This window comes from Dama dama, chromosome 10 (genome assembly GCF_033118175.1).
Source record: "Dama dama isolate Ldn47 chromosome 10, ASM3311817v1, whole genome shotgun sequence".
Lineage (NCBI taxonomy): Eukaryota > Metazoa > Chordata > Mammalia > Artiodactyla > Cervidae > Dama > Dama dama.
In genome coordinates this window covers 14,956,077-14,968,947 of record NC_083690.1, presented here as the reverse complement: position 1 = coordinate 14,968,947, position 12,871 = coordinate 14,956,077, and the positions used below count along the sequence as shown (strand labels likewise).

General features: G+C 45.3%; 1 protein-coding gene across 2 annotated transcripts in view; it reads right to left on the bottom strand.

Annotated features, from left to right (window-relative positions):
• Positions 1 to 1,526: 1,526 nt before the first annotated feature.
• BFAR (bifunctional apoptosis regulator) overlaps positions 1,527 to 12,871 on the bottom strand; it is a 29,118-nt gene continuing 17,773 nt past the window's right edge. The window contains exons 5-8 of one of the 2 annotated variants that reach the window (XM_061152881.1): positions 12,511 to 12,655; positions 6,211 to 6,384; positions 4,379 to 4,512; positions 1,527 to 2,566 (exon numbers count right to left, since the gene is read on the bottom strand). In XM_061152881.1, coding sequence (XP_061008864.1) covers positions 2,374 to 2,566; positions 4,379 to 4,512; positions 6,211 to 6,384; positions 12,511 to 12,655 — 646 coding nt within the window. In that variant the 3' untranslated portion in view covers positions 1,527 to 2,373. Of the gene's footprint in view, positions 2,567 to 4,378; positions 4,582 to 6,210; positions 6,385 to 12,510; positions 12,656 to 12,871 lie in introns of both variants that reach the window. The other variant, XM_061152880.1, reaches the window with a different exon arrangement.

The window sequence follows — 12,871 nt, the reverse complement described above, 5'->3', positions numbered from 1 at the left end:
TTAAAAATGTCAGAGAGGGAATTCCCTGGTAGTCCAGTGGTTAGGACTCTGTGCTTTCATTGCAGGGGGCGTGGCTTCAATGCCTGATTGAGGAATTAAGATCCACTATGTTTCATGATGTGGCCAAATCAATAAATTTTTAAAAACCTCACTCAATTTAAAAAAAAAAATGTAATTGAGACTCCATACAGTATGACTTTTTCCCCCCATTTCTCTGTCTTTAAAAAAAAGCTGTGAAAACTTCATTTCCAAGTGTTATTAGATACTATTTTATAGACTGCTAGCTTTCAGACATGGGCAGTATTTCCTATTCTTATAGGAAAGATTACTGATGTAACGAGGATGCTTGTGAATCTTTACCCTCTCCCACCTTTTTATTATTCCCTGAGACTTGCAGAAATGGAACTCTTGCATTAAAGGGTCTGAATATTTTAAATAGACACTCGTTTTGAGACACCTGGGCCTGCTCTGAGAGGGTGTCCCTTACTCTGCTATGCCTGTTCTTCTTGCAGGTGATTAAACAGGGAGCACCCCGCCTCTCCTGTTTGCTTTGGCTAAGTCTACCTGGTACTCCTTCCCAGAGCACGTGCACGCATACTCATCTCTGAAGCACGATTTGGGGAGTAGGTGAGGACTGTGGGGAGGCCAAGGGGCACAGGTGAGAAGCACTGGACAGGGAGTCTGGCATGGACCCCAGGTCCAGTAAGGCTACCCAGCTTCCATTTCTTCATCTAAAAATATGGCCCAGTGGTTAAGAGTCCACCTTGCAATGCAGGCAACGCGCGTCTGATCCCTGGTTGGGGAACTAAGATCCCATATGCCACAGAGCAACTAAGCCTGCATACCGCAACTACTGAACCCACAGGCCACACAACTAGAGCGTCCACACACTGCAACGAAAGATCCTGCGTGCTGCAACCAAGACCTGAGGCAGCCGAACAGACACATATTTTAAAAAATAAAAAGGAGGAGAGGAACCCTGTGAGGCACCAGGCCAGGGAGATGTAGATGCTGCAATGTCCCTGGATCCACTGGGCTGGCAGTGTCTCTGGCTGATCAAGTCAGGCAGGCCCAGGGCCTGATGGGAAAACACAGGTGTAAGGAAAACATTCTCTGCCCTTTCACTTAAGATATCCGCAGTGGCTCCTCGGCTGTTGGGGGGATGGGGCGGGAGCGGGCGGTGGCGGTAAGCGTGACCAGTAGGTTGTACTGGGCAACATAGATTTTCTTCATGTTTCCTAAACAGTCAATTTTTCTCTATGTAGAAGTTTTATCTGTATATATATATATATATATATATAAACATTATTTTTATTTCAAGTCATTTCTTCAAACTTTCAGATGCAGAGTTTGAGGGAAATCTTCAAAGATACAAAGGGTTAATGAATGGTTCATAGACTTGCAAAAAAACACTTTGGATGCAAGCTGATTTCTGTATAAATATGGGGCCGATCTTCAGATTGATTGCCTTTCACACCTGCTATTGTCACACTGGCAGGAAATCAAAGGCCATTATTCATCTCATATTTACAATTACAGCACTTGGTGTAATTACACATTGTTTTTATACATCAGAGCAGGACAATAAAGATTATACAGTGTGAGGTCAATGTACAAGGTATTCCCTTAAACAAATGGACTGGCTTGGATTTTATAGATTACATTCTTAAAGCAAACCCCCCAAATGACAATTTTACGTAGCAAGGAAGCAGCTCAGCCCGATGATTAACTGCCTGACATCCCACTCAACTACTCCAGCAAATAGATCCAAACTTTCAATGGTTCCAAGTAGAAAACAGTGGTGGCAAGTCTAACCACCATCATTCTAACCTCAAACTGACTGCTTTCTGAGGTTTAACTCTGAACCTTCTAGCAACTCCTACACAAGACAGAATCATCAACCAGACTGTGGTTTTTCCTCCTTATTTTTTATGTGCAACTGCCTCTTGCCTATGACAACATCTTCTCCTGTTTTCCTACACTTGACTGAGAGGACAGGCCTGGTCCTGGGCCCCTGTCTTAGGGCTCCGACCCGCCCTGGGAGCCTCTTGTCAGTCACTGAGCAAGCGGGGACTGTGACCCACTGTGTGTCCTCCGAGGACCCTGAGTCCCTGCCAGCCATCGAGGGGGGAGCCTCCCAAGTCCCGGAGAAGAAGGTGGCTGGGTGGGAGGTGCGGCCGCCGTGTCGGCCAAGCTCTGGGGCGCCAGTCCCTGCTGCCATGGGCCGAGGGAGGGGACCTGGCCGTGGCCTCTGACGGACAAAGCAGCACCTTGTTTACTAGGGGCGGAAAATAGGAAGTCCGCTTCCCCCTCTCCCCAGAGCTCAGCCGGCAGGGAGGCTGCGAGGGTCCCTGGGAACCTCGGCAGCGTCAGTCACAAGACCTGGGTTTCCAGCCGTCGGACCTCCTTGACCACGAGATCGATGTTAATAATTGGGTTGAAATACAGGGCCCAGTAAAACAGACAGTTGCAAACAAACTGAGGGATGAGGGGCCAGAACATGGCCACAAACAGCCCCTGTGTCGACACTTTCCAGAAATGGCTCCACATCCTCTGAGGCACGGTCCTGCAAAAGGAAGAGAGGCGTGTGAGAGGCGAGACCGGGGCGCTCAGACCTGCCCGGGCCTTTTGCCGCTGCAGCGTCTGGCTGCTGGAGCTGCAGAGACCCTGTTCCTGCCTGCGGGGCCCAAGACACAGCTTTCCTGACCATGTCACCTTCAGCTCCGGGGACGCAGCCTGGAGGAAGCTTCCTCAAGGAAATGTCACCAGGTCCCCTCAGGTGAGGCCTTCCCAGCACAGCCCCAACTCCACCCGCTTCTTCGCTGAGTCACACATGTATGTGTTTAATGTAACATACACGGATCCTAACTTGTTTGTTTATTTTTGGCGGTGCTGGGTCTTCGTTGCCGCGTGGGCTTTTCTCTAGTTGTGGTGAGCATAGGCTCCTCTCTGGTGGTAGTGCATAGGCTTCTCACTGCAGGGGCTCCTCTTGTTGCATGGGCTTTGGGGCGCACAGGCTTCTGGAGTTATAGTTCCTGGGGTCTAGATCACAGGCTCAATAGTTGTGGCCCACGGGCTTAGCTGCTCCTTGGCATGTGGGATCTTCCCAGATCAGGGAGGGAACCAGTGTCTCCTGCATTGGCGGGCAGATTCTTTACCACTGAGCCACCAGGGAAGCCCCTTTAATTGAATATTAACCCGATATTTTCTCTGCTAGGCTGTAGGCCTTCAGAGTATAAACTATCCTCTTAACCAACAGATCTGCGGTGTCCAGCAGAGAAGCAGGGGCAGAGGAGAGGTTTAATCAACTGGGCATGAATAAGTGGGATCACTGAACTGAATAAATAATGGAGATTCCTGTCAGGTTCTCACTATTTACCTGATGGGCGAGGCCAAGAAGCTTCGTATCACGGGCTGTTTCAGGCTAAAAGGGTACAGGCGTGCTGATACGTTGCTTCTGCCTGCCCAGCAGTCATCCTGTCTCCTGGAAGCATCTTCTGAGTTTCCCTTTGGGGTGTCTCCCTCCTCTGTTCTCTTCCATGTGGCCTGTGTAGGGCTGAAACCAGCCCCTTGATGGGGGGGTGAGTGCATGCTGGTGTCTGGACAAGGCAAGTCCACAAACCCCTGCACTTGTGACGGGTTCAGGGGGCTTGTGACCCAGGCTGGGTCAATCAAACCAAAGGCCTGTGAGCCTGAGGCTTTCACAAGTGCTATGGGGAGAGAAGTGTCTCTTTCCTCTAGGGTTCCTAAGCTGTAGGTCTCTACCTGGAGGGATCAAGGGCCTCCGAATACAGGGGCCTTTGAGGTGAACAGAGGAGAGCTGTGGGAGGGAGAAAGACACTTGGCCCTAAGGACAGTGTTTGGGTCTCTGGGTCCAGCCACACAGGAAGCCATCCCTCGGCATGTCCTTGGTAGGAAAGCCAACCTAGGTTGGTTTCTGTCACTTGCAACCAAAAGTCCTGACTCAGCGATTGTCTAGTCCAACTTTCTCATTTTACACATTAATCCAGAGAAATGCCTACAGAATTCCTCCTCAGATCTCTTTATGTTCTACCACACTACTTTCCATAAAGCATCCTCTTCTTCTTACTTGTTTATTCCTCAGTTATTCAACTCCTTCATGTATACCCCACCCCCCAGGAATTATCTGGTATATTATGTGGGGAAAAGGCACCTAGAGGCACACTTTAACAATGAGCACCATGAGAGCCTCCCCATCCAAGTCATTTTCTTGTTCGCTGCTTAAGCAGTGTTTCTAAACCAGATTGCTGGGTGTCTACTAGAGTCTGAGAAACACTCAAGAGGACTTCTCCTCCCCTTGGAATTTCTTCCCCAGTCTCTGTTGCTCCAACCATCTCCAACATAAAAACACACTTACTTCAGCTCACTTCTTGACCAGATCCTCCAAAAGGAGAATAATTCCAGAACTGAGAGTAGCATGGCATTGACGATGAGAAACCGTGACGTCCAGTAATGGACCTCCAGCCAGTCCCAAGCAAACTCAGCAATCAGCTGGTACGGAAGGAAGGAGTACTTGATGAGGAATTCTCGCCACTGCTTCCATGTGGGCTCTCTAAGATCCTTTATGAGTAAAACACGAGTAAATGAAGGTACATAAAAACAGACACAAATAATTATGAGGACTGACCTTTACACAAGATACTGTGGTCAGCCCAGAGAATTTTACATTTATTCACACACACACACACACACACACACACACATCCAACAATCTCAAGTGAGATCTCCTCCATCCATCAACTCACCTTGTAATAACTCATCTTACACTAAATAAATGTTACCAAAGAGACTGAATCTCTTACATTGTTATATGATTGTGGAAGCTCAGAAGAAAAAATCTAAGCATGAGATATTAATCAGAAGGTTGAGATGGACAAAAATTAACCAGTTTTAAAATGTCTTCATCACTGCAAGAGCAGCTCACACAATTTCCCAAATTCAACCTCTCACCTGTGGTGGAGTGATCACAGGTCATGGGAAAATTAAACGTGTACCTTTAAAAAGTAATTTTGGGAAAATAAAAAACTTTAATGACAAACTTAGCAGGTAATTCATAACAAGAGTTTTTAAACAACTCACAGGCATTTGGGGCTTTCTTGGTGGATCAGACTGGTAAGGAATCTGCCTGGAATGTGGGAGACCTGGGTTTGATCCCTGGATCAGGAAGATTCCCTGGAGAAGGGAATGGCAACCCATTCCAGTATTCTTGCCTGGAGAATCCCATGGACAGAGGAGCCTGGCGGGCTGCAGTCCATGCGGTTGCAAACAGTTGGACACAACTGAGCAACTAACACTTTCACTTTCTTTCAGGCGGTGAGCAGACAGGGATAGACAGGGCTTGTTATAATGGCAAGGTCAGGGGTACTCTGTGCTCCCAGTCCAGCAAGGGCAGAGAACAGCTGAAAACTGGGTAATTAGAGAAACACCATGCAAAGGAGCTAATTAGCAGGCTTAAAATGACATCAAGGCTAAAGTCAGTTAGACAGGCACTTAATCCAAGTGTTTCATAAAAGGTCTTTGGAGATTTTGGAATTCTGTTTCAATATCATACACAATGATTCCTATATCCATATGACTTTTGATATAAACACATCAGAAGGATTGCCCCCAGAAGTACCAATGTAAAGGGCATTACCCTCCAGTGACACAGAGAATCAGAGTCAATGTGATCAACTATTCTGAAGGAATACAAGAGAGCCGGGGTGGGTAACCAGCCCTGCCAAAGGCCTGGTGGTCAGCTAACAGAAGGACTTCCATCTGTGAGCAGGATGACGGCCTCCTATTCTGAGGCCCACAGGACATATACTAACCCGATTTAGAAGATCCCATTAAGAAAACCATTACCAAAAAAGAAAAAGAAAACCATTACCAAGCTGGAGGGCCCATAAATCTAACCCTCAGGCAATCTGGAACTATACTATCTTATTTTATAACAGAAGCAATGCTGGTTTTTTTTTTCTTTCCTCTAAATATTTCAAGTCCCTCTTGCTATGCAGTGCAGGAAACAACACAGGCTTCTGGGAGTGGGGAAGTTCCTGCTGTATTTTCTTTGTAAGGGCTCTCCCTGTAAGATTCCAGTGAAGACTTGTGCTATTTGCTCTTCCCTGCTAGGATACAGCCACGTATCCACATCTATTCCATGACGGGCAGTGGTGGCGTGACGCCCCTCAAGGCCCTCTGCAGACCCACCAGGAGCTTGGATATGATGTCCTCCCTGGAGCCGTCTTCTTGCAGAGGACAGATGGTGTGAATGAAGGGCAGGAAGGTGTCAGTGTAGTCAAACAGGTAGAGGTACAGCAGACCGAGGCGCGGGGAGCTCTTGAGGGCATACAGCAGAAACAGGGACCTGCCGGGGTTCACGGCCTGCAGAGCACAAATATTCATTACAACCATGGCTGCATTCGCCCAACTCACGCTCCTTCTGCAGTCTCATGCCCTCTGCCATGTGGTTTGCCCTAACAATGAATGAATGAATGAGAAGAGGCGGCCAAGAAATTCATCTGACGGACTACATTATACAAAGATCCAGCCTCTCTCCACGGCTGGGGAGAGGCAGGGGGATGAGAAGCAAGGTCCTAGGCACAGTTAGAAGAACATAACCTTTCAGGAAAGTAAATGAGTGAGTGGGTGGGCATGCTCAGTCCTGTCTGATTCTTTGCAACCCCATGGACTGTAGTCCACCAGGCTTCTCCGTTCATGGGATTATCCCAGACAAGAATACTGGAGTGGGTTGCTATTTCCTTCTCCAGGGGAATCTTTCCAACCCAGGGATCAAACCTGTATCTTCTGCATTGAAGATGGATTCTCTACCACTGAGCCACCTGGGGGGCCCATAAACTGTACTTAGAATAATCAAAATGGTTGTTGAGAGGAAACCTTCCGTTTAAAGATGTGTTTCAGCCAACAATTAAAAAAGAAACGAGGGAGTTATGATATCACCATTTGGCAACCCTTAATGAACTCAGAGGTTTAAACAATCAATGATCGTGGGACGTTATGAGCCTCCTGATGGAATAAAATACCACACCTATGAAGCAGTCTTGCCAACCCACCAATCTAAACCAAAGTTAGCCTCTAGACTACTAGATTATAAGATATGCAGGGGACAAAAGGACCTGTTAGGTGACACCAGAGAGACAAGTGCCAAAATTCAAGATGTCAGAAACCACAGGAGAAAGTGATCTGGTTTCTACAACAAGTAAGTGCAGGGCAATGAAAAGAGGGAGGCAGAATCTACAGACCGAAAGAGATATAAAAGAAGTGTGTGTGCATGTGTGTGCGCTCAGTCATGTTTGACTCTTTGCAACCCCATGGACTATAGCCCGCCAGGCTCCTGTGTCCATGGAACTTTCCAGGCAAGAACACTGGAGTGGGTTGGCCATTTCCTTCTCCAGGGGATCTTCCCACCCAGGGATCGAACTCATGTCTCTCGCGTTTTTGACATGACAACAACAAACAACCCTATATGCAGTTCAATACCAGAAAACCAAACAACCCAATCAAAAAGTTGGAAGAAGACCTAGACAGACATTTCTCCAAAGAAGACATACAGATGGCTAATATACACATGAAAAAGTGCTCAGCATTGCTCATTATTAGAGAAAAGCAAATTAAAACTATCACCTCACACGTCAGAATGGCCATCATCAGAAAATCTACAAACAATAAATGGTAGATAGGGTGTGGGGAAAAGGAAACCCTCTTGCACTTTGGTGGGAATGTAAATTGATACACCCACTGGGGAAGACAGTACGGACAGTCCTTATAAACTAGGACTAAAACTACTATACGACCCAACAATCCCACTACTGGGCATACACCCTGAGGAAACCACAACTGAAAGAGACACATGTACCCCAATGTTCACTGCAGCACTATTGACGATAGCCAGGACACGGCAGCGACCTAAATGTCTATTGCCGGATGAATGGATAAAGAAGTTGTGGGACGTGTGTACAATATTACTCAGCCATCATGCAACAGTAATTAAAAAAAAATACAGACACCCAGAGCCTATTATATACAGTGAAGTAAGTCAGAAAGAGAGAAACAAGTATCATACATTAACACACATATATTGAATCTAGAAAGATGGTACTGATGAGCCTATTTGCAGGGCAGCAACGGGGATGCCGACACAGAGAAGAGACTTGAGGACACAGCGGGGGAAGGAGAGGGAGGGACAAATTGGAAGAGTAACGCTGAAACATACACATTACCATGGGTAAAACAGATACCCAGTGGGAATTGGCTGTGTGATGCAGGGAGCTCAAACCGGGGGCTCTGTGATAACCTACAGGGAGGGCTGGGGTGGGAGATGGGAGGGAGGTTCAAGGGGGAGGAGGCATTTGTACACCTATAGCTGATTCATGTTGATGTATGGGGGAAACTAACACAATATTGTAAAGCAATTATCCTCCAATTAAAAATAAATAAAAAATCCAGAAGACCTGAATAGACATTTTTCCAAAGGAGACATAGAGATGGCCAACACATGAAAAGGCACATCAACATCGCTAATTATCAGAGAAATGGAGATCAAAATCACAATGAGATATCACAACCTGTCAGAAAAACCATCGTCAGAAAGACCACTGATAACAAATGTTGGGGAGGGTGTGGAGACAAGGGAACCCTTGTACATTGTTGGTGAATTTAATATTGCTGCAACCACTGTGGAAAACAGTATGGAGGTTCCTCAAAAATCTAAAAATAGTCCTTCCATATGGTCCAGCAATTGCACTCTTTGAAATATATCTGAAGAAAAAAAAACATTAATTCAGAAAGAAACAGATACCCAGTGCTTATAACAGCATTATTTATGGTTGCTAACCTACGGGAACAGTCTAAGGATCCATCAACAGATGACTGGGTAAAGATGATGATAATGATATAATATATATGGAATGGAATACTACTCTAAGAATGGAATTTTGCCATTTGCAACAACTTGGATGGACCTGGGGGTATTACGCTTAGTGAAATAAGTCGGATGCAGGAAACAAATATATATATTTTGACTTATATGTGGAATCTAAAAAATAAAACAAACAAATGACTATAAGAAAACAGAAACCAACTCACAGGTTTAGAGAAACAACTAGTGGTTACCAATGGGGACAAGGAAGCGGGGAGGGGTAAGATAGGGGTAGGAGATTAAGAGGTACAAAGTACTACATATAAAATAAGTCGGCCCAAGAACATATTGTATAGCACAGGCAATATAGCCATATTTTAATAACTTTAAGTGGGATATAATCTACCGAAATACTGAATCACTACGTTGTACACCTGAAACTAACATAATATTGTAAATCACTTTTCCTCAATTTAAAAAAAAAGATAAAACCACCAAATGTGGACCCTATTTGGACCCTGGCTGGAACAAGTCAACTGGGAAAAAAAAATGTGGGATATTTGTATACTGTTAGATCGTAGCAACAGAGAATTATTCATTCTGGGGTGTACACTGTGATATTTTAGTTTTGTTTTTTAAAGTCGTTACTTTTTAGAGATTCAATTAAATATTTACTTCTGAAATATAACTATCTCATATTTCCAAGATAATCAGGAGTAGTAGGAATAGGTATTACTGTGAAATAAACATAGCCACAAGTTACTGTCTTATGGGTGGATGGTAGTTTTGTACTATTATCTTGCTTTTGTGTGTATTTAAAAATATCTTTATCTTGTAACTTACGTGAGACACAGAAATATGGAAGTAGTTCTTCACATTAAAGCAGCTTTTCCCAACCTTTTTTGCATTATTACCTCTTAAGGAGCCTTTTAAAGACTTTTTCATAAACCTACCCCCACCCCATAAAATGTTAATAGCAAAGAAATACTGTGTATTTGTTTATGTACTGTGGTCTCTGGAGCCACAAGTCATTGCAATGTTAATACTTTTCACCCCTCCAGAACCAATGGCCTTGGGGGCAAAACCGCTCCTTTGAGTGTGCGGTCTCCAAAAGAACACAGGTCCCAGAAACAGCCTGGCGGTGTGCAGCCACATCGTGGGAAGGACGAGAGAAGGGATGATGACCGGGTTAGTGTTTGTAGGTCTGGGGTCAGCTGGACCAAAATGTCCCAACTCTGGGCTCCTCTCCGTCAGAGGAGGAGGATGAACCAACCTCCCAGGGAGGGGACCGTGATGGCAGGGCTACAGAGGGGAGCGAGCCGTCTCTCAAGTCTGCCCAGAGCAGCGGCACTCAGGAATAGCTACTCGGACTCCAGCATCAGGGGAGTCCTGACACACAGCCAACAGTGCGTGCTAAGTCACTTCAGGTTCGCGTCTGACTCTGAGACCCCATGGACTGTAGCCCGCCAGGCTCCACTGTCCATGGGACTTCCTAGGCAAGAACACGGGAGCGGGTTGCCATGCCCTCCTCCAGGGGATCCTTCCAACCCAGGGATGGAACCTGTGTCCCCTACATCTCATGCATTGGCAGGTGCTTCTGGCACCACTGGGAAGCCTATACACATAACATCAAATGACCACCCTCGAGGAGATCTGAAGGAATAAGATTCTGCTTGCCTTTTATGCCAGGACCAGAATCCCAATCCCATTCACTCCAGCTAATATTAAGTCTACTTTGACAAGACTCTAAATAGAGGGTCATAGGACCCAGAAAGGTTCTGTCAGATATTAAAGTCCACCACAGGACTAATATTGGCTACAAAAAGTCCAGAGTTTGACTGCATTAACAAAACTAATAATTTATGACAAAAGAGAAGTAGGGATTTAAAAAAAAATTGACAAACAACAGTAAAAGAATAAAAAAAAATAGTAAAACAATAAATCTTCTATCTTAGGACCCCTATTCCCATTCTTCAAAAAATTTGAAACTGTGTTTTTCAGTTTTAAAGTCATACAGGCACACACTGCTATATTCAAAATGGATAACCAGCAAGGACCTACTGTATGGCACATGGAACTCTGCTCAATGCTATGTGCCAGCCTAGATGGCAGGGGGGTTTGGTGGAGGATGGATACATGTGTTGTGTATGGCTGAGTCCCTTTGCTATTCACCTGAGACTACCAGCAACACTGTTCATGGGCTATGCCCCAATACAAAATAAAAAGTTTAAAGTTTGAAAAAAAAATAAAGTAATATATGCACATAATAAACACAATCTTCTTTTTCAAATGGCACAGAATTGAATTGAATGACAAAATACAATTCAGCCTTTCCTCCATCTTGCAATCCCTAGATGGAAACATTGGTAGCAGTCTGTGTATCCTTCCAGAGATTTTCTATGATCCACACAAACATGTAGGTTTTCTAATGCACTGTTTGTTTTCGGTTAACAATACCACTTGGGCGTCCTTTCTGGTAAGCGCACCCCATGTCACCTCCTCCTTCGTAATGGCTACAAGTGTGGCTGAGCTGTATTTACTCAACTTGTTCCTAACAATGGACACTGAGGTTGTTTTCCACGTGCTACTGCCAATGATACTGGGGTCAACATCGTGTTTAATGGTTTAAACGTGACTCAAATATGCAGTTCTCGTTGATTCTCTGAGGTCACTGGCTGGGAAGGAAAAGGGACCAGGAGGCCCAGGGACATGCTGGCATTCCCAGTGTGTCCTGCAGGAGCCACAAGTCCCTGCAACACATACCACATTTCACCCCTCAAGAACCAAGGGCGAGGAGCCTAGGAGTCAGGCTCCCAGGTCCTTCCTTGATCAGAGCACCATGCTGCCTGTGCGCTCAATGCCAAGGAGTGAAATGAAGATCAAACAGTAAGTGCTGCTTAAATGTGAATAGTTAGTGACAAGCTGCTCTCCGAAGAGACAGTGCCAATTTAGGATTGGCAAACATGAGTGCCTCTTTGCTCGTGTTATTATGAAATGTTCTCATTTTTGACAACACAGGTGGTTGTCTCAATTTGTACTAGAATTATCAGTGAGTATTACCCCCACCCCCCATCGACTTAATTGGTTATTTGTATTTAGTTTTCTCCATGATGTCTTTTTTAGGGTACAGGTCTGTGTATTTCAGATATTCTATGACTAATAAAAAACAGAGCATTCATCTTATAGTATGGTACTCACTACATTCTCCCTATAAAAGAGAACCAGGTACTCAGCGAAGAAGAATTTATCAGAATGGAGTAGAGCTGATGACATGCATTACTTGCGACCCGGTAATCCCACTGCCCAGTGTAAAGCACTGAGAAGACTGGCCATCAATGGGAGAGTGGACGGATGGTCACGCTTGTGAACGGGGGGGCCAGAGAGAAAAGCTACTTGCAGAAGGATCCGCTCACTTCATGCCTCTTAGGTTAAGGTTCAAAATCTAGAACATTGTTCCTAGTGCTGTGGAGACACACCCGTAACACAAGTAGAACAGGCCCAGGAAGGACCCACAGCCTGACACAGGGCTTCAGTTGTGTCTGCCACGTCTGTGAGCAGTGGGCAGACAGATAACTGCTATCTTCTCAATACTTTTTTTTTTTTTTCCCCACTGAAGAAATAAGAGTGTTCACCTTATATTCCCAGAGGTTCTGGGGGGGCTTCACGCCCAGGGCTTTCACTCGCTCCAGCTCCGTGAGGATGGCTCTTCGGTGGCTGCTGCTTTCTATGGTATATGGTGCTTTAGAAAATTCTTCCTCTGTCAGAGTTAAAAGCAACCTGGGGGGCGGGGTGGAAGCAAACTTTCCAGTCAGAACGCCACCTTATCAACACAAATACACACTTTGGGCTTGAGGTAAGGCACCTAACATACAAAGTAATATGACTAACAGCAAACAAGTGAAAGCTTACTATTTGCCAGGGACTCTCTGAAAACACTTTGCTATATCATCACTGACCCATCTACCAATTCTGCAAGGTAGGTGTTATCATGTC